The sequence below is a fragment of the Anser anser genome, assembly GCF_964211835.1.
Source record: "Anser anser genome assembly, chromosome: 2".
NCBI classification, from domain to species: Eukaryota; Metazoa; Chordata; class Aves; order Anseriformes; family Anatidae; genus Anser; species Anser anser.
In genome coordinates this window covers 4,081,696-4,100,201 of record NC_139721.1, presented here as the reverse complement: position 1 = coordinate 4,100,201, position 18,506 = coordinate 4,081,696, and the positions used below count along the sequence as shown (strand labels likewise).

At 47.1% G+C, this 18,506-nt stretch overlaps 1 protein-coding gene across 8 annotated transcripts in view; it reads right to left on the bottom strand.

Moving 5' to 3' along the window:
- Window positions 1-18,506, bottom strand: part of SLC45A4 (solute carrier family 45 member 4) — an 82,233-nt gene that overhangs the window by 9,182 nt on the left and 54,545 nt on the right. For all 8 annotated transcript variants that reach the window (XM_083823801.1, XM_083823800.1, XM_083823796.1 and 5 more), the window contains 2 exons: window positions 3,268-3,456; window positions 1,109-1,288 (listed from right to left, as the gene is read on the bottom strand). In XM_083823801.1, coding sequence (XP_083679927.1) covers window positions 1,109-1,288; window positions 3,268-3,456 — 369 coding nt within the window. The remainder of the gene's footprint in view (window positions 1-1,108; window positions 1,289-3,267; window positions 3,457-18,506) is intronic.

Genomic DNA, 18,506 nt, shown 5'->3' with positions numbered 1-18,506 from the left:
CCACGCATCCATAAAGACATGGAGGAGTAAATAAACAAGATGCTTTTGTGCAAAGCTATGTTCTTTGGGACTGTACAGATGCTACTGTATGGGAGAAAGGCTGTTGCTCCCTTAGCCTGAAAAGGGATGCAGTGCCTGAAGGGTGCCTGTTTGGGGAAAAATGGTAAATAAAGGAAGGACTGCAAGTGTTTGGAGGATACGTCTTCAGATTCATGTCTTTGAGTGAGCATGTACTGCTGCCGAAAGGTGCAGCAGTGACTCTGCTCCTCAGTTTGTAGGTTACTGCCCTTTTCTCAACAGGTCTATGCATACAAGGTTCACTAACAAGTAAAGCACCTGGGGAAAAGAACTTAAACCTACGTTTAAGTAACAGAATAGCTCCAGTTTGCTACTGCTCAGTTTTGTCTATTCGTCATATAGCACCAAATGCTGAAAGTCCTAATTTTAACCAAGTGGCTTAAAAATTTTATAATGCTAACCACCACCTTGTTGCTTTATGCCACAACGTACGTGCTCTTTGCACTTATCTTTCATACCCCGTTCAGCCTTGAGAAGACTGAGAGGGGATCTTATCAATGTTTACAAGTATCTTAAGTGTGGGAGACAGAGGGATTTGGCCAACCTCTTTTCAGTGGTTTGTGGGGACAGGACAAGGGGTAATGGCCACAAAATGGAGCACAGGAAGTTCTGCGCCAACATGCGAAAGAACTTCTTCATGGTGAGGGTGACGGAGCACTGGGACAGGCTGCCCAGGGACGTTGTGGAGTCTCCTTCTCTGGAGATATTCAAGGCCTGTCTGGACGCCTACCTGGGCAACCTGCTCTAGGGAACCTGCTTTGGCAGGGGGGTTGGACCCGATGATCTCTTGAGGTCCCTTCCAACCCCTACAATTCTCTGATTCTATAAGTAATTTTTCTATTCTCTGCCTGGGGTTCCATATGGGTATTTCCTCCAAGACAGCTGCACTATGAGCTTCAATACTAGTAAGGAGGTGGCAGTGGTAAAGGATGAAAAAACAAGCAGTGAACTCATGAAAAATCAATTCAGCCAAAACTCGGTCATCAGGAAGAGCTGACAGCTGCCAAGACCACACCAACTAGCCACATACCAGCTGAAAAGGCGTGGATGTTCAGGGCCATATCTTGTTCTTCACTGTCCACCACATCCAACAGGTACGCCCGAATTGGCCCTTCCGTTGCATCGGCGCAGAAGTCCAGCACCACAACGCCAAGCACCGTGAGAACTATACCGATGGGCTGCTTGTCCGGGACATCGCCAATAGCCAGACCTGAGGGAGAACAGGAGAGGAATCTGAGCACGTCAGCCCAAAAGCAAACATTACAAAGAGCAAGGTTAATCTCAAGAGAAAGGTGGCCAGCACACTTACTGGAAACATTCCTTTGCAGAATAAACTGGCAATTTTAGCTCTCTGGCACAGCTTCATGGAAGGTCTGGGGCAGAAGATTATGTTTTTACACTTGGAAGGCTGACATTTATTTTTCAGAATGCTATTTTTAAAGTGTCTCTTAACGCTTTGCTAGCATTGGAGATTATTTTGTGTTCCTCGTGTATTTTCCTCCAAGGGCTGAAGGCTGCTCTTATAAAAGACAGCCACGGTGAGAGAGGAGAGCATCCAAAAGCAGAATGACAAACCTCATCTACTGCCAGAGAATTTTTGATAAAACTAATAATTGACAAAGGCGTGAATCTGAGAGATTTAGTTGTTAGACATGCAAGAGTGATAAAAACGTTAGCGTAAATGAAGATGGCTGTGGAGAGAGATGAGCTGGCTACGGAAGAGGTCTGGAGAAGACCATGGGACGTGGCTCACTTCTGCTGAGTTCGCTCCAGGCTCCCTTGGGAGAGGCACGGCAGTGTTCGCAGTGCTTTTCGGAAGGGGTTATTCTCTCAAAATCTACCACAACAACATCCCAGGAACGGATGCCTAACGAACACGGATCACTTACGCAATGCACTGCAACAACCTCTGTGCTTAAAGAAGTTTCACTGAGCAAAAGTAGCTCTGGGTATCTGAAACACGTGGGTTTTCTAGAAAGCTATGCCATAGACTGTGCTATTGTGTAAGGAAGAACAGGAGAAAAGTCAAAAACTATATTTTGTGCTGATTTATTAGAAGGTGAGATACTTCAATATAAACCTATAAAAGATTTGCTTGCCAGTATAAATGGCCTCTGCCCTAAGCCAAGGTGAGAAAATAAGAGCTCCTTGTCAATTAAAATCTTGCCATAGGGCTGCAGTCTAGTATTTTGCCTACATCTGGAGCTGGAGGAGTAAGCCTTGGTGACACAACAACGAAGCACAATTGGTACCATACGAGAGCAATTCAAATAATTGATATTTATTGCTTGGGTAAATTCAAAAAACAAGCTAAACCTTGTTCATCTGAACAGTTTGTCCACTGCAATTTGCAGAAAACTGAAAAGCTTCGTATGTCAATCCAATCTGGCTTTGAAAAGCTAACGTGCTGAGCCAAGGCAATGTTCTGCTCACTTCCCTCAATTAGTACAACTTTTTCACAATAGAGCTGTACCTAACCCAAAAAAAAAAGAGAGCCAAGAGGATATTATTAGGTGTTAAGTTCCTTTCATTTGCATCACAATGTAAACATTTCCCAAATGTACTCGCTGTCACCTCTCTTACACTAAATTTACAAAAGAGTCTTAGATTGGAGATTAAGTTATGTAGTAAACTATGTTCAAGGAGAACTATTTTTACCAGCTTTGATGGGGGCTCAGGAAAAATTATTTTCCCACATCGTTTTTGATAAACAAATATTAACTGTGCTCTGGACTTTTTCAATACCGGGTCTAAGAAAAGCACAAGAAAAAGTGAAAAGATAATTTTTGAAATAATGCTGGAAACAGGATGTGTTGCCAGATATGCATTAAAGGGAAAACGGATCACAACAGGAAACATTTCCCTGTGAACAGGTTGCTACAATTTTCCCATGTCAAGGATCGCCGAAATTCATCTCGGCGACTGCAAACATTCTGCTGGCAGCCGCTGCGTGAATAACTCCGCATCGACCCTTACAGCTCCTGTTGTACAACACTTAGCACAGCTCTGACTTTGGAGTAAGAGTAAAAACGTTTAGGGTGAACAGCTCAAATGTGGCGTTGCACAGATTTCTAATGACTTTAACACTGAATTATTCGACTGCTTTTCGTTATAGTAACTTCTTACATAAAAACCTTACAGCAGCTACGTTAGCAGGAGATACATGCAGGTGTTTTCCCCGTTATTTACCTATAACAGAGCCATTGAGGAAAAGTGCAACTCCAAAGAGGACACCAATGGAGAGAGCGAGGATAAAAGGCCGCCGGCGGCCCCAGCTCAGCGTGCAGCGGTCACTAGCTGAACCTATAAGCGGAGTGAAGATCAAGCCCAGGATAGGGCTAAGGAACCAAGTGAGGCTGTAGTATTGCTCAGGAAGACCTGGAACAAAGACAAAAAGGATTTAAAGGTTACGTGGTACGCAGCAGACATTTGACCTTGTGCAGGACATTTCGTTCTACATTATAAAATTGTCAACTGATCTTTGGCTTACTTACATTTGTTCCTAAATGCATGACTCCGGTAAGATTTCTTAACAATGGTTAAAAACCACAACGATAAGTATATTTCAGCTATTGAATAAAAGTTTAAAATAAAAAGGAAGGGGGGACTAATCAGGCTAGATTACACCAGGTTTGAATCAGTGCCCCAAAATCCCACTTTGGCTGAATTTTGCTGAACACGCTCATTTTTTTGTTAGGATTTTAGCAGGGAGTGCCTCTGCAAAGGAGCAGCAGCCAAGATTTGCCATGTGGAAGCCTGATTGCTTTGCTGCATCCTCGGTACATCCACAGACGATAAAACCAAAGATTTTTGGGATGCTTGGAAGCAAGCTGGTTGTGCACACGTCCCTGGCTCACCAGGGCTTCTAACGTCCAGCAGCAGCCGAAGATCACAGCAGCACTGCACATTCAAGGCCACTGCCTTAAAGAGTTATTAAAGATTGAATGGGCTGAGGATGATGGGCAGAATTTGGCTGCCATGAGAAATTTCCCATTTTTAAGGAAATTTTTAAATGTTTGCTTATGATAGAATTGATCAATGGACAATGGAAGGAGAAATAATTATTCATTAAAATGCAGAGATCAGCTGAAGAAGCTTGCTTGTCTCTAATATCCTCGCTTTATTTTTATTTTTTCAGAACCCAGGGAATTATTCATAGCTTCAGATGGAAACAGACTGGACTTACAATGTAATATTTACCTAGGGAAAAAAATAATATCACAAATAGTAAGTTTTGGAGAAGGAGAGCTGTGTGGGAGGAGAAGGAAACCAAAAAGCTCTGCTTTACACCTCTCCAGCACGGAAAGCAGCGGCCTGCAGATGGCAGGCTGGTCCAGAAGAGATGTGCTCAGGTCTTTTTTTTGCCATCTGTCCCCATCTGAGCTTCTCAGCACAGGTCAGGTAACCCCTCCGACGTGCTCTTTAGCAAAGCGTTGCAACCAAAACAATCGATCGCTGGCAGCCCAGCGAATGCCAAGACCAACAAGCTCGGTGTCTTGATCCTCCGAAGGAAAATCATTTATAATTGAGAGCCAGACGCTGTGTGAGCAGCGTCTGACCTTCGCTGGGGGGCATCGACCTGCCCCTCGTGCTCCGTTCTGCGTCCTCAGGCACCTGCTGCCAGCAGGATTACACCAATCCCCGTCCGGAATAGCCCAGGCTGCAAGTTTGGAAGTCTGATCTCCTGTTATTTAAAGTGCCATCAAATCCTGACTAACGATGCTGACTTCTTCCGCTAGCTAAAGCAGGTTTTCCCAAGACTGCGGTGATACAGTACTTACATTACAGGGAAAAAAAACAACACGTTTTTGCTCAGAAGCTACCATTAAAAACCAATTTCACCGTCAGGATTCAGAATCGAGGTTTGAAGCCAGGGTCTATGTGATATAATTCGATGGCTGCAATGATGAGTGCAGTTATTAGAAGATTTGCCTTTTCCAAACCTGCACGACCTGCACTTTTGGACCAAACGCCCCGGTAGGAACTGTGCCCCTGGGGAACGGGGAGAGCATCCTGGTGTAGCCGCCTTCCTTTGCTCCAGGTCTGTGCCCGAGACCAACCCTCCCCATCAGCACTTACCATACAGCTATCGGCTCCTTCTGCACCAGGTTTGAGATCCCTGGGAAAAGTCTGGGTTTGTACGAGCACTATCCTGCTCGCTGGTGCCTGTCAGCGAGCCAGCAGCCCGAAGAGAAGCAGAGAAATTCTCCATTTCCCTGGGATTTCAGTTGGGCAGCGTGTGTTTAACCAGCACCTCACCTGCTCCAGGAGGCTGCCGCCTGCGTACGCCTGCACGGGCACACACAAGGGGGCTCGCTCCAAAGAAAATTAACATGGAAAAGAGGACGCGTTTAGCTCAGGGCACGCAAAACTAAATGCCGAGTAGCCTGTGATTTATTTAGGGTGAAAAAAACCAAAAAAGTTCTCAAAACGCTACCTTAATCCGTCTGAAATGGTCACTTCTGCACAGGATTAGGACCTGTTTACAAATATTTTTCCTTCGACTGCAAAAACTGCACGCTTCTAAATTGGAAAGCTAGCTGCTTGGTGCATGCTTTACAGCCACAGCTCACCAGCCTGCATAAGAATGTCCCAAGATTATCAAAACCCAGGGATTTTTACTGCTACCATTACTCTGACTTCAGTACTTTCAAGGTCAACTTCACATGTAATAACTCCAAAGCAGCTTAAAGATTTTACAGAGCAGTAAATAAAAGGAAAAAAGGGCTTTTACCCAACCTCTGTTACATGCCGAAACGTGGAGACTCATCGTAGCCCCTGTGAGTCAGAGGAGAGAGACTCAAGTGCTTTCTTGAGAAGGCTTCATCTTCGCTGATGGAAAAGGGTGATCTTCCTAGCATCACTTATAAATAAAAGCCTAAATCCAAATATTTGCACTGAAAATGGCTTGCAAAAGATGCAGACCTCAAGGATTTCAAAATTGAGCTAGGGATGTATGGTAGCTTTTATGGAAGGGAAAAAAAAAGGACACTTTATCCAAGCACGTGATGTTTGGAGATCCTGCTTTACACAAACCACTTTGGATTTGTTTATTGAACTACTCTTTAGCAGCCAAGACGTCTATCTTTGGAAAAAGAGGCTGTGGTAAAAATCTCTAGAAGAACCATTAGCCCCAAACCAAGCAGAATTCCTAAAATTCTGTCTTGCAGGAGCTTTCCCTGCTCCCCCAAATAAACAGGAAAGGGATAACTTTCACGGAGGTGCAGTTCCCACCGGTTGCACCCGGATTGCTAAGGACCATTTTTCTCTTTCCTCTTGCTTGATTTTCTCAACATTTTTCTCTTGCTTGAGCAGCAAAGCTCTGTAACAACTCCTGGAACCTCGCGCACCAGCCTGCTCACCTGCATATATGAGCAACCGAACAAAGCAATCGTTTTACCGATGGGCAGGAAAGTTAGTTACCAAAAGCTCACTTTTGCATTTCTTTTCTCTCTGTTAGAGCTGAGATGTGCTATCAAGAAGACGTCGTCTACCCAGTGAATCAAACCTCTGCTCTGTACCACGCAGAGGTCTGAACCATGATGCTCCGTGCCAAGAGAAGCCTCTTCTCTCCGTATAGATTTCGGTGTTGCCTCTGATGTCTGCACCCTGCTTTGGTGATGGGAAATCGAACATTTGTTGAGCTCACGGAGTCCTACCTACCATGGGTCTTCCAAGAAGGAGCGTTCTCAAGCAGTCTCACCATGATGCGAGGCTTCAAAACAAACCTTATAGACATAATCCTACTGGCAGAGTGTACAGCACCGTCGCCGTTTCAGTAGTAGGGTTAGGATGTTTTGATATAAATGACGAAGTTCCAGACAGACAAGGAGAAATCCAAAGCCAAACCACTTTCCTTAAAAGAGGTTTTAGTACCTTCAATGGCTACGTGCATCGCAAGCAGATTTATGTCGGTGTCCACGATTTGACAGCAGAAATAAAATAAATACGGGGACTGGACATGGAAATATTTAAATATAAATAAATATATAATGTGGATGTCTTCCGAAAGTTAGATTGCAGCCTCACAAGAAGGAGCTCTGTCAATGAAACTTCAGAGAAATTGTGTCTGTGAAGGGTGCTGGGCAGCTGAGGAAGGGAATTACACATCCTAATGGTTCCTTTCTCCACGTATGTATGTGCTATACCTTCCCTACACAACTTGACCGCTTCATACAATATTTTTTAACGGGAAGACAGTTAAGAAGGCATCCAAGACGATGAGCTGAAATGAAGATACAAAGGGAACATTTTAACACCAAGAAGTTCCTCCTGATACCCCATCTAGCGGCAGGGACTCTGACGCAGCACGGATCTAAATAACCCTTGGCCGCGGTGCCGTGCCAGGAGGCAGCATCCAGCCTCTGATGCGCACCACAGATGTGCAGACGCCGGTTTGGATGAGATTTCAAGGCCCAGCAGGCCTGACATCGACATGACGGCCTCGCCGCAGCCAAATGTAAAACGTCCCAGCTGCTGGGAGCTGCTGTACCCACCTGGAACAGGCTCTGGCTGGGCTGGGGCCGATTTCGGATGGCCAAGGGAAGAATCCCGCAGCCAACGCTTTTAGAGGAGGCTTGCAGGAGGACTCGAAGGCCAGAGCAGCTGCATCCCATTACCAGTGCAACGCTGTTCCTTTATTTTGCCTGGAATTTTCCACCGATGCGTTGGCCTTGCCAGGTAGCAGCTCGACCGTGCGCCAGCTTGGAAAAGCAGCGACGCGGCCTCTCGGGGGGGAAAAAGGGGGAGGAACAGCAACTGCGGGATTATTATTTAGCATTTTACTGACAGCTAATCTGAGGAAACACTGAGGAGGAAAAAAGCAGATCGGATAAACAAGGTTAGCGTTTGTGCCGTGAACTGGATCCGGAGCAGGTCACAAGTCGGACTCCGAAGTCTCATAGAAATCAGTGAGAAAAAGAGCAAAACACAACAACAGCTTCTGTTAGCAGCGCCGGCAGCCACTGAGACTCTTGTAATATGGCATTTCCCAGCCAGCTACAAACAAACAGGACACTGGCTTCTAGTAAATAAGGGTTTGTTTTTTCCCAGACAAAAAAAAAGTGCCCAACAATAGTGGGACCAGCACTGCTCACGGTTCACAGGAAATGCTCACTGTGTCACCAGCGGGCTGAGGGCTGCGTGAGGTCACGGGCTCCGTGGAAGAAAGATTAAGTCCCATGCAGGGCTTTCTATTCAAAACCTCTTTTTGATAAGTTCTATTGGGGGAAAAATAGTTCTTTATAAGCTTAACAATAAGATCTGATATGGGAATAGGATGCTAAGCGCCTGGTTTCATTCGTCAGAAATCATCACCTAGAGACTTGTTTATGCGCCTAAAAGCAAACACCGTCCAAGTTTCTGGGCTACCACAAGAAGCTGTTGGGCCCTGCACGTAAACACTTTGTATTCTGCAGCTTCATCCCCCTGTAAAATACGGCGTGTTGCTAAAAATACCGTGCATTGATCTGTTTGAAATGTATTCCCTCCGCAAGCTGCTCTGTTTGGGCTGTATTTTTAAAGAACGCAGCCAGCAAAGATCAATGCTTGTCAAAAAGCTGTGAAAGAGTCGGAGCCTCGGTATCTGCTCTTCGTCTTGTTGCAGCAGATTTGGAGGAAACAGTGCAAACTCGGGCATTTTGGAGCATCTATATGAGGAACAGGGATTTCGGAATAGGGCTGCGATCATTGCAGAAACACAAGCTGATGTCTGCTCCCTAACCTTTAAAATACAAATACTGAGCTATCTCACGATTGGATCCCCCTGAGAAACTGAAAATGAGCTGCCTGCCTCTTTTGAGCACTGTACCACCATGAGCTTGAATCGCAAACCCTTGTGAAGCCACACCTGGACCAGTACACACACTGGAGCAGTGCACTGGGAGGGACTTGACTGATGGTCTGACCACGACCCTGCAGCACAGCGAACACGTCCCCTGATGTTACAGCACCCCCGAGGAGCCACCCCGTAGCTTCTGGGCTGGAAGAGAAACTCTGAGCAAGAGGGACGGGGTGGAAGAGAGCAGAGTAATTTCTCCTGGTGCCCATTACCGCTATTTGAACAGCTGCCAGAGCTGGAAGTACGAGCTTTTAAGAAGGAACTGCTTTTAAGAACTCCTTGCAATCACGGCCTGATGCCGTATGAGAAGAGAGAGCCCCCAGTCTGCACCCCTGATGTCACGGTATCCTGTGCCCTGAGCAAGCTGCCAGCAGCACTAGGATGCTGGGGAGAAATTATAGCGGGCAGCGTGTGCGACCACAGGGCTCATTTCAACTCCCACGTGCAGGTGGAAGAGCTCAGAACAAACCTGCCACCACGAGCTTTTTAATCGCCGTTTGCTTTCTCCGTAAAAATCCCAGCCTATCAAGCTGTCAGGCAGCTCGTGTTCGCTCAGGGTCTCGGAGATGACCCGTGGCAATAAGCAGAACGTAAAACAGGAACGGTATCGAAACCGTGGCTTAGATCTTCCCGCTGCTCAGATTTCCATCCTGAAATTCTTCTTGTGGCTGTCAAACACGAGCCTTTCTGCCCAGTCCGCAGCTTTCACGAGCTGTCAGCACGTTACACGCATCTTACGGGCAGCAGGACGTGCGCTCTGCATTCTGAACATACTTTTCCAGAGCGCGAAGCATCGCCCAGCCGCAAGAAGTCCATCCTCTCCTTCGCTCTGAAGGGTCTGGGATTGCTGCTGGCGACACGAAGCGAGGCCAGGTGAGAACGAGGAATCAGCTGCGGGCTGTGAGAGCGATGGTTCAAGCATGCTGCCGCTGTTTGGGTGGGTTATTGACAGTCAGGGGAGAGAAGGGAGCGATAACCAAGAGAAAAAAATCATTAAAAGGGGTATTACGAGGATATAAAAGGCGCAGTATTTTGAGGGACTGGTACCCCAGGGTAAAATATAGATATTGATCTCCAAAGCCACCAGAAAAAGTGGCTGGGCCCTGAATGCAGGGCAGGGACCCCGCACCCTCCTCACCATGATATCCAAACACTTTTACAGCAGATTCCTGCCTCTGAAATGCACTCACGTTTCTGCCTTAGTTGCTCTGTGTCGTAAGGACAAGGCTACAGAGAAAAGCTGGATCTAGCCCGAGATAAATGAACAAATAATTAACAGGGATATGAAAAGGATGAAACTGCTTCAGATGCTGGAAGATCTGCCCGGCATTTCCTTAAAGCGTGGATTTCAGGTTTTAAATTTCCTCCGCAGGCGGGTGTAAAGAAGTCACGCTCTGACAGCAGAAACAACTTGGAGGATTTGGAAAGGATGACGAGAGGCTGTGCCTGACACCCCTGGCTACACGCCATGCCCACAACCGGACCAGGAGCTTCCTAAACACAACCCAAACAACCGAGCAGCTTCGGTCCGAAACACAGCGTGGTGTTTCACAGAGTCCTGGAGGTGTTTTCAAGCTCTGCACCCTCCTGACGCAGTCACCGTGTCTTTTGGTGCAGCCAGCAGCACCCACGTTGGGTGAAACGACCCTTCTGAAGAATGGGATTAAGGAAATAAGTGACAGGCCTCTTAAAGGGTTTCATTATCCCGTTTTCCCATTTTCTGTCTCAGTTCAGTTGTTGCTTCTCAGCCTCCTGCAGCTGTCCTCCCCACGTCTTCTTTGGCAAGGGGGGGAGTCGTCGGTGTTTCGTGAGGCTCTGCTGCTGCACCGCCGTTCTGCCAAAGGTGGGGAAAGGTTTACGTGGCTCCCCTGACCATTTCCACTTTCTAGCCAAGGTTTACAGTGCTGTGTCAGGGAAGAGAAGCATGTGTTAAGAGGAGCGAGCCAAAGGTCCGTGTGAAAGGGGGAGAGGGGAAGCAATAGCCTGAGAACAGCCGAGGGCCGAAGCATCAGAGAAGGAACACGAGCGCTGATCTGCAGGCAGGAAAACGGGGTTTTCCTTTTAGCACGGTCACAAAGGCTGCCAAGGAAAGCTTTTAAGGCTTTATTTATTCATTTCTATGTCTCTAAACCTCCTACTCGCCTACTTCCACAGCAGTAACCTGCAGTAATTCAGGTAGAAGATTACTTCCAGCTTACTGCTACTGAACCAATCCAACTTTCTGCTTTCTTAACCAATATCTCAGGAGACAGCTAATAAACAGAGGTGCCAACATTAGCTACCCCTACTGCTGCTGAAGAGGAGAAATGAAAGGCAACATTTATTATACGCTTGAATTCTTTGGTCAAAAGACCCAAGAATCGATTTCTGTTGTCGATATTTTTGTTATAGTAAAAATTAACTGCTAAAACCAATTCACTGGAGTTTTCTAGATTACCTGTGCCGTCTTTTTTGGCTCTTGGGCAACTTGTTTTCATCTTGCCTCCCTCCGTCACTCATTAACCAATATTTAGAACTATATCACATTGACACTAACAATAAATCTGCATCCCAGTGCTTAACGTGCTGAAGTGGAGCACACAGACTAAAACCGACGCAACTCCCAGCGTGCTGAACCAGCAGGAATAAAAACATTGCCTTCTAACTTCCAGCGAAGAGTAGGTCTGGCGATGTAACAGAGATGTTTAAATCAAGAAAAAAAAAAGCTGAGAGCTTCCTCTGGGGTGCCTGCGAGACGTAGGTTGTGCCCAATTATCCCTACGTACCCGCGCAAGCACCCGAGGCTAACTCCGCAACGTCACCCTGCTTATTCCCAGGCTGAAACGCTGCCTCCTGCGAGCAACGACACTAGGTCTGCAAACCCGTAGGGGAATGCCCCGATCAGCAAGCTGTTTTGCCACGCCGATCCTCGTTTAGGGGACCGTAATTAAAATGCGCGAGCTGTGCCCGCTGCCCCACTTGTGCTGGCGTTACGTAAGGCTGCGGCGCTCCGTCTCGCAGCAGCTCCAATGACATGCGTCGCCTGAAGACATGCAGCAGCCCGGTTTGTCCCGGGCTCGATACTTTCCCGGCACTGCTTCAGAAATACCAGTTAAGTTTATAAACAGAGGCACTTCAGCTCAGACGCGCTCTAAACTCTCCAGCTCCAGCGCACTCCACAATCCCCAAACCCAACAGATTTACGTAGGCAACGTAAAATCCTTTAGCACCGACGTGCAAGCCTGCTCTGTTACCCACAGTGGAGCTTTTGTTGCAGCGATTAACACGTTAATACCCTGGGATAGGACCATGACGCCGCTGTACCGAACCCAACCCCAAAGCGGTGTTAAAAAACCCTATTCTCTCCTGTCCACATAGCGCCAAACCTCAAGTGTTACCTCTGAAATCTCTGTGCCACCCAGGGATGCCCCCATATAATCTGGTTAATGATTAAGAGCAATTTTTCAACCACGTCTGGCTTGCTTAACGGGGACCTGCCGGCCACGGGGCTGCTGGTAGCGGGGTGGGGGCAGCCCAGCAGCTGCTCCATGGGGTTTTGGTCTAGGGGAAGCCTTGGCTGCCCTTCTGCATTGCTCTTACTCAGCCTGATGAGAGGCAGAAGCACGATTAACAACAACGAGCCACGGTAAGGTGAAGAGCGTGGCCAGGACATCCCAAATCCTGTGCGCGTGCATTAAATAGGGCAAGTGAGCAAAAACCAGCTTGCCTTTGCACATTGAGGAAAACCAGCCTGGTTTTTAGGCTACACGCTTGGCACAGGGTGACTCAGGAAGGTGGCTTTTGGCCTGACACCCCCCCCCCTGAGCAGTTCTCTCCGAATTTCAGCTGGGATCACGTTCGCGTGGTCCTCTTAAGGGCCTCAAGCAGCGCGGGCAGCTCCTTTGGCCAGTGCCCTAGAGCGAAGGAAACACGAGAGCTAACAAACATCACAGGGATCTTGCTTAACCTTTGTATCCTGGCAGCTATTCTTCCAGCCTCCTGCCCTTTCTGAAGTCCTCGGGACCCCCTTGAAGTTATTTCATGTTTTAAAAACGCCGCTGACTGGGGCGTTATCGATAAACGCCCCGCTTCTTCTCCTTCGTTACAGAAAAAAAGAGAGGAATCTGGAAAATAACCCACGCTAAGCTCCTCCAGAGGAGCTACATTCCTCTACGCCGCTGCCTTTATTGAGGTTAATTCCTCGTGTAGCCGTACTGAGGGAAGGAGAAATCCCATTAGTGCCCTGCCCGTTGGCTTCAGCAAGCGAGCCGCAGGTTTCGGGCCGGAGGGATGGTTTCTCCCTGAGTCAGAGCATCGCTGCGGGAGCACATCGCCGTACCCCGGCTGTTTTCACGAGCTCTAGACAAACCAAGGCTGCTGACGGGGGCTGTCACACGGAGCATTTTGATCAACTCACCTTTTTTTTTTTTCCCCCCCAAAAAGAAGCGGGATCGCCCCCCTCTCCAGGTATTCATCACACCGACTGCCTGCCTTTTGGGTAGGGGGTTAGAGAACGCCATCCTCCCAGAAAAAAAACGAGGGGGGCTGACGGCAAAGACAGCGCTGGTGTTTATACAGCCTGCCTCAGACTTTCCGAAATGCCTTCTCCTATAAACTTGCGTGTTTTGGCTTGAACATTAACACAACCGAAACGCACTCTGCACACGTACCAGAGGGACTGAAATGCATAGCTGCTTTCACGTCCAAGCCTTCCAAACTATAGCTATAAAAAAAAAGAGCTCCATCTCAGGATTTTCAGCTCCAAGGGCCGTAGTTTGAAGCTGAAGGCAGGAAATTTGGGTAATTGGAGCAGAACGAGAGCCCCAGATCCCCGCCAGATAAACCTGCTCGCTGCGGCTCCGAAATTCTGAGCTTTTCCAAAATTATTCTGCCTGCATTCCTGTACGAAGGACGACGAGATCCACGGAGGCACTTTTCACCAAATAACTGAGATTGATGGCTTGGGACAAAATGTATTGACCCAGGACGAAAAGTCTTCGTACTGCAGACTTTAATTCTTTTTTTTTTTTCTTTTTACATGCAACCATTTTTTGCACGTTACGTTTTGATCAGTGTGGCTGTGCGTGGAATGACAGATCTACCCATAAAAACGATTCGTCCGAAGTTAACTCTCCAGGAAGGCAGCAAACATTTCCTTTCCCAACGTGCAAGAATTAGGCCCCAGCAGGGATAAAGCGGAGCAGAGCTCCTTTCCAAACTGCGAGGCACGTTTCTATCAGGCTGGGAGAAGCTGTTGCACCTTACATCACTGGGCTCATGAGCTTTTTGTCGTCGTTTGAACTGATGAACGTGACACGTCCGGGTTACGGGGGTACTCACCAACACAGCATCATGTAGTCCTGAACCACGGAAACCCGACTCATTTCTTAGGATTGAATTCAGAAATCCTTTCGTACCTTACAGAGCTGTTCCAAGCCCCCTTCCCGGGAAGGTTCCAGCTTAAAAACCTTTGAAAATTTATTTCTGCTACATCAGCACGGAAAAATGAGCTTCCTCTTCACTTACCTCCTCAGCCTCTGGACCTCTGAACCGCTGGAGCCCTGGCACAGGAGTTTTAAGCCATGATTTTCAGCACCTCAGTGAAGCAGGGAGCAGTTATGAAAGCACTCTTAATTAAATCACAGAAGAAGAGCCAACCTCAGCTTTTTAACTGATTACATCTTATTCTCCTCTGCCCCAAATACCTTTAAAGCTCCCCCATGCACTTCTTCAGCTGCACTGACATGAGGAATATATCCCCTAAGTGGTCCCCTAACCCCTTTAAATAAACGTATTTTTTTCTCCTAAAAAGGCAGGTACAGTGCAGAACAACTACAGAGGTGATGAACTGACACCAAAAGCCTATTTCTGTCAAGTTCCACGGAAAAATAACTCAGGGGGGAAAAGCAGGAGCAGAGCCCAGTGCATCTGCTCTTCATTTGTGTTCCTACCTCGAAAAAAAATACACGATCAGATGCTTTCGAGGCTGCAGGGGCAGCCCATCGCTATAGGATTTGTCTAATCCGTACCAGAGCAGGATAAACAACCATTTTAAAGTCACCTGATGCAGCCCGTGTCAGGCAGCAGGTATGCCTGTAATGACTCTTCCCTGCCAGAAAATGCCTGGCTTGGCGAGCCGCGACGCCTGGCTTCCCAAATCAGGCAAGGAAAACACAGCGGATCCCACAACGACCCGTCCGTGCCCCTAAAAATCATTTGTCTGAGTACCGGGGCCGTTTTGTTGCCTTTAGGTTCCTCCCGGAGCATCCACGTTTAACCCTAATTTTAAAATATCTAATTTAACACGAATTCTCTGGCCAGCTACGTAAGCTCTGAAGTGCGTGGACTTGATCTCCACTCTGCAAAGAAATAAAGTAGTTTCTGGAAGTGGCCAGATACAACATTTATAGGAGGTACTGAACGCCTCGTATAACATTTATAGGAGGTATTGAACACCTCCAGACCGAGAGCTCAGCTAAAGCCAGCAGGATGTTTTTGGAATTTGCAGATTATCCTGGCTGGGGGGGTGCTGGGCTCAGTTCTGATAGACTGAATTTTTGAAAGACCATTGTTTACAGGGCAGGACAAGTGATAAAAGGAGGAAATTCACGTTTCCAAACAGCCCATACACAAGAACATGCAGAAAATGGTCCAGCTCGGTTTTATCACTTGTGCCAGAGAGACCAGAAATCGGGATCCAGAGCAGGGCAGAAAGCCAGGTCTGAGGTGATCCCAACAGAAGGCGTACAAAATTTAGCAGCAGATTGAAAGCAACCTTACTTTGAGACACTTGCCAAAGATGAAGGTGATGCTGAGGATTAAACCGGACAGCTGCAGGGCCTGATCCTGCCCACGGATCTGGGTGCAGCTCCTGCTCTCCAGATCGGCACCGCGTAGGGAAATGCAGCCTCGCTTGGGAAGGGGATTAAAAGCTCCTCGAGCCCAACCTGCAAACCATTTCTGAAGGTTCAATGTAAGCAGGGACAGGCGAGAGGGATGCTACAGCGATACCACAGCCATTTACAGGACCTCACCTTCAGACTTCATAAGGGAATATGATTACAGAAGGACAGGAGCTATCGGGGGTTTCTCCAAGCCCACAGAAATAAAAGCCGTGACTTGATTTTTCCGTGTTTAATTAAACGGACTCGTTTTCAATTTCAGCACCAAACAATCAGCAGCTCCAAACCTCTCCAATAATTTCTTGCAGAATAGCCTGCAGGAAGCTTATCTGAACCCTTCTCAACTGTTGTTTGGTTAAAAAAGGCCGATTAAAAGGGAGTCCCAGAGGGTGCATCGCAGCAGAAACGCTGTTGCAACAAGCACACAGGAGACTCGGAGCAGAATAGAGGCTTAAGGGGTTGCAGCTTTGACAATCCTCTTGCAGCGAGCTTTATTAAAGCATTCCGTGATTTGGCAGCGGCCCGCTGACATTCTTTTCATTTCAAAAGCGGCCTTAATTTTATTTCCTTGAAAAGTAAGCCTCCTGTTCGTTAAGGAGTACGCAGCCTTTCCCCTTTCCATACCCTGTTTCACAACCCACATTGAACAGAAGCCCCTCGAGTTGAGGTTTAAGAGCTAGGTGCGCCAACCTCGGATCTGCACCACCACCACCCCGTCCAAAGAGTCAAAAGGTTTCTTTCCAAGTGAAAAACAGGCAATTGCCTGCCTTAAATAAAGAGCCCAGAAGCACTATCGTGTGACCACTGCGAAGTTACCTCCAAGTCACCAGCGAGGGCCAAATTCAGGCTCTGGACAGAGTGGCGCGGCTCAGGTCCCGCTGTGAAAGCCATTCCTGTGCTCAGTGCGCGTGTATTCGAGGCTTCCCCCCACGTCCTGGAGTGTGTTTGGACAGAAGTATAAAAAGCTGAGGGCTTTGGCAAATTTGGCTGACAGCAGACATGGGTGGAAGGCAGGCTAAGAGGAAGGGCTGAGGCAGTGAGGGTAAAACCACTTGATTTTAGCGCACATCTGACCTGCACCAACACGATGGGTGGCAGGGAAGAACTCCCAACGACCCAACGTAGGAGAGAAGTAAGAAGCACAGGGACAAGAGACTGAAAGAAAACTGAATTTCACCCGGTATTTTCTAATTAACCCCCCCAAAATTCTGCTTACATTTCAGTATAGTCCCACAACCTGCTGAGTTTTCGTGGTGGCATTAGCTGGTCCTTATCTCTGCTGCTTTGCCGGACCTGCTGGAAGCAGGAGAGGTTTGGGAAAGGACAACACAGTTGTCAAAGTCCTCGTACATCATTCCAGAAAGTTTAACCTCTCTTGAACCTTGGCTAGTCAAGATTAAAAAAACGCCAGTGTGCTGAACAGGAAAGATTTACTATTAGATGCAGTTACAGGAGGGAAGAAATATCCATTCCCTTCTTCAGGGGTGATCGTTTTTAGAGGCCTTGAGCCCTTCCCACAACACACAGCCTAAAGTGTCAGGAAAAAAAATGGGTTTGAAGAACAGAAATGGCAACAAAATTGAGAACTGCTTTTAAATCTCCATCCTCTCATGAGAGCTGACAGCGTGCATTGTCGTGCAATTTGCTTTGTCTCACACGTTGTGACTTCTCTATCTGCCCGCAGTTCTCGCATCTGTTTCTTGCATGTGCTATATGGTTGCTCGCACTACCCTCAGCCCTCAAGCTTCTCAAAAGGAAAACTTCCGAGGATTCAAAGCGTTCTCATCTTGGAGAACTGCACCTTTTTGTTTTTTTAACAGTGCCTTAAATGAATCCCTAACCAAACCTTCTCCTAAAGACTAAGTGTTCAAGAACTGTGTTGCCGCTGGTTCCAAGCCAAGAGGTGTTTTATGTAAGAGAGAAGTGATATATGATATGAAAGCCTCATTGACTTGATTTTTGGTTTAAAGTACAGTAAAATTAGTATTACACAACGCCTTAGCAGACATAAAATTAGTCAATAACTAACAAATGATGGGTGGGAGGTTTTATAGTTAGCCTCAAAGGCACAACATTTGCTGTTTTATCCTTTCCACCGCTTGAGATCCGAATTCAAACTTTATGTGGTCTTAAAGACAGTATCTTCAAAGCTACCAAGGCTGGAAAGTGTATTCAATTAAGCCTTTACTGGTCTAAGTTTTCTGGAGCCACTGTAAATTCAATTCTTGCCCTGAGGTCAGCTGTGGTGCAGTCCCCCAGGTCAGCTCTCAAGCCATTAACTCTTCCAAGGCGGAACTCAGATCCTGCAATTCGCCCTCAGCACCAAATGCAGCTGCGCCCAGGAGCCCAGATGCAGCTGGAATTTAGGAAAAAAATTAACTTGGAGAGTCAAAGGGCAACCTGGACAGTTTCTTCCTGGTGAGGCAAGGTAAGGTAAATGGTAAGACAGATTCGTGGACTGTTGTACGTATGTATATACTTTATACCCTTAAAATAATTCTCTGGCAGAGGAGAGACAAGCTGAAATAAATAGCCAGTGCTGCTTTTATGTTGAAGAGGCTCCTCCATCTGCGAGGTTTTCCAGCCAGTCAGCTTTTTTTCACTTGAATTATAGGCAGCCTCTAAAAGCTCATCCAATCCCTTTGTTTCCCTCTCCCCCACCAGGTCTTTAAGGTTTTCAGATTGCCTTTGATCTCAGGCTTAGCCGT